Below are 2,512 nucleotides of genomic sequence, written 5' to 3'. Positions count from 1 at the left end.
TCATCTTAAAAAAAATAAAATGCTGAAGTTATTCAGAGCCAACATTTAGAGTCAAATGTCCCACAGCTCTTGAACTAGTCATCTGTAGCGTACCATTTCTTGGAAAATGTATCCCAATCTAAGCTAAAATTTGTGCTATTTCTGTAAAATCCCTTTATTTTTGCCAATTCTGCAAAAAAAAATAAAAAATCTGCACTCCTTAGCACAACTCATTAGCCATGACTGATTTAGCTGCAACTAACAGTCATGTAAGAAAACTTCTGGCAGTTTAGTTTGAACTGGGCGACACTGCGGGTTTGTGCAGTTTCCATAGAGGTGCAGGTCTTTATGTTGAAGTGGAAAATGAGGCCACAATGAGTGAAAATACGAAAGTGCGAGGTGTTGAAAAGTAATCGCATGGCATTGAGCAGAGTGTATATTAAAAAAAATACACACACTTTTTGTGTCAGCGTGATTGTTTTTTTGTTTTTTTTTTCTTAATATTGCAATTTCTTATACTTAGAACTTTTTTTTTTTTTAAACTTCACCATCTTATAACAGAATCCAACAATCACTAGAGTGGACCTGCACAGATACCAATTTCTCTCATCATCAGCCTCCGTAGATCATAATGTGCTCCAGTCAGTCATCAGCGGTGGATAAATGCCCTCTTGGGCTGCTGTTTTGTGAGATGAGAAACCGTGGCATTGTTCCCTCTCTTCTCTCTCTCTCCCTTTCTCCTCACCCATAAAAATGACTACACTAATGCCAAAGCTCAATCCGCCTACACAGACTCTACAAGGAGAACCCTGTTCTCTGGGGCTCATTTAAAAGTCATTGTCAGAAAGGCAGGAAATCCCCTACTGAAGCAGAAGTGGAGTTAAGTTCAGGCAAAATTGCCGCAGCGACAAAGTAAATTACACCTCTTCATTACAAGATAACTGAAAGGTTTCAGATTTGCTGTCTCAAACGTGGAATTCCCCCTTTAATGGCTAATTTGCTGAGGGATGCATTCAATCCCCGTTCTGCAATTTGCAATAAGAAAAAAATGCGTTTTCTTTTCTGTTGTAAAAACACTTTGCAAAAATGTGAGGTGTGTTCCTCTGAGAGCAGCAATGACCTCTGGGAGAATAGAAAGAGGAATCACAAGCAAGATCAGTTTGAAGCATTTCGAAATGTCTTCTGTTTGGACAGAAATACAGCACAAAAGATTCTATTGAACCATTTCTTTTGCTTCATCTTCCCTGATTCTTCCTTGCGATGATTCAGCAGGTCCACTACACCTTTTTCTTTGCGTGCCACTGCTTCGATGAGCCTCCTTTAATATGCCAGTCAGGCGCTAATCCATTTGTTTGTTGTTCCAAAACTCCAATCAACATTTCAATCAGGATGCAGTTGCGCAGCGTACAGGTGTGAAAACAAATTTTCACGCCGCCGTTCATCCCTTTTAATTGTGTTCATGTAATTGAACGGTTTAGTTCTTTCATTTGGAAATTACTATCAGATATCTATCAAGCATTAAATAACACCTGAGTCAGTGGACCTTCAGGTAATTTTACTTATTTTTATTTTTTTTGTCTTCCCTGTTTCTTCCCAGGCTCCAGCCCGACGCAGCAAGTCAAGCAAACCTGTGTGCGCAAGAGCCTGATATGCGCCTTCGCCATCGCTTTCATCATCAGCGTCATGCTCATCGCGGCCAATCAGGTGCTGCGAAGCGGCATGAAATAGGAGCCGGTGGGGGGAGGCGCTCGCAGCCTTGACCACCACCTAAAGGCGACCTTCCAGAACAGTGACTGAGGAGATAAAAACTCAAAAACAAACACAACAGACAATCACGCAGCTGTAAAACAGGCCGACATGAGACTGCAGAAACACCGAGGACGCTACACGTGCTGGGATACGTCTCGGACACACGGCTTTCAAGGAGACTTCCCGTACGAAAAGCAACAGTGTCTGAAGTGGACAGCTGACGATACATATCATTCCTCGTAACACCTACATTTAGTATCCATTAGCTATGTGCATTTGAGCAGTGTTGCATTCAGTATGGTGGCAGCTATAGAGAGAAGTGTAGTGACTGTCCAGTTTCGTATTTGTCCAGTGCACCATGCGGTTTATTATAGACAAGTAGGAAGAATCTATGAAGTATTCGTGGGAACATTGGAGGAAATGTATTACTGAGGCTGGAAACAGTTATTTTTGTGCAGTGTCTGGAGTGGAGATGCAGTACAACGTTGATCAAAAAACCATTTGGGAATAACAAAAGCTTGGTAAGAGACAGATAATAGGAAGGGTTTTGCAGGGAAGGAGGATTGTTTTATTGCAGGCTGCACAACTTCAGCACCGAGCAGAACGCAGTCGGGTGAAGCAGGTTAACAGTTCTCGGTATGAAGGCGCTGAAGGTCTGAACGGACAGGTAGCCGGCTGGACACGCAGCAAACACTCGACTCTCTCTCTCTCTCTCTGCTTTGCAGGCCTCAGAGGATGACCATCATCTATGCATGAAATGCATGGATTTAAAAAAAAAAAAAAA

At 42.2% G+C, this 2,512-nt stretch overlaps 1 protein-coding gene across 1 annotated transcript in view; it reads left to right on the top strand.

Annotated features, from left to right (window-relative positions):
- The window catches only part of cabp7a (calcium binding protein 7a), a 38,691-nt gene extending 36,984 nt beyond the window's left edge, over positions 1–1,707 (top strand). The window contains exon 5 of the mRNA XM_008298580.1: positions 1,577–1,707. Within this exon, the coding sequence (XP_008296802.1) occupies positions 1,577–1,707 (131 nt within the window). The remainder of the gene's footprint in view (positions 1–1,576) is intronic.
- Positions 1,708–2,512: the final 805 nt, after the last annotated feature.

Source organism: Stegastes partitus, unplaced genomic scaffold (genome assembly GCF_000690725.1).
Source record: "Stegastes partitus isolate 25-593 unplaced genomic scaffold, Stegastes_partitus-1.0.2 Scaffold1329, whole genome shotgun sequence".
Lineage (NCBI taxonomy): Eukaryota > Metazoa > Chordata > Actinopteri > Pomacentridae > Stegastes > Stegastes partitus.
The sequence above is the reverse complement of the archived record's forward strand: the minus strand, read 5'-3'. Positions and strand labels throughout refer to the sequence as shown.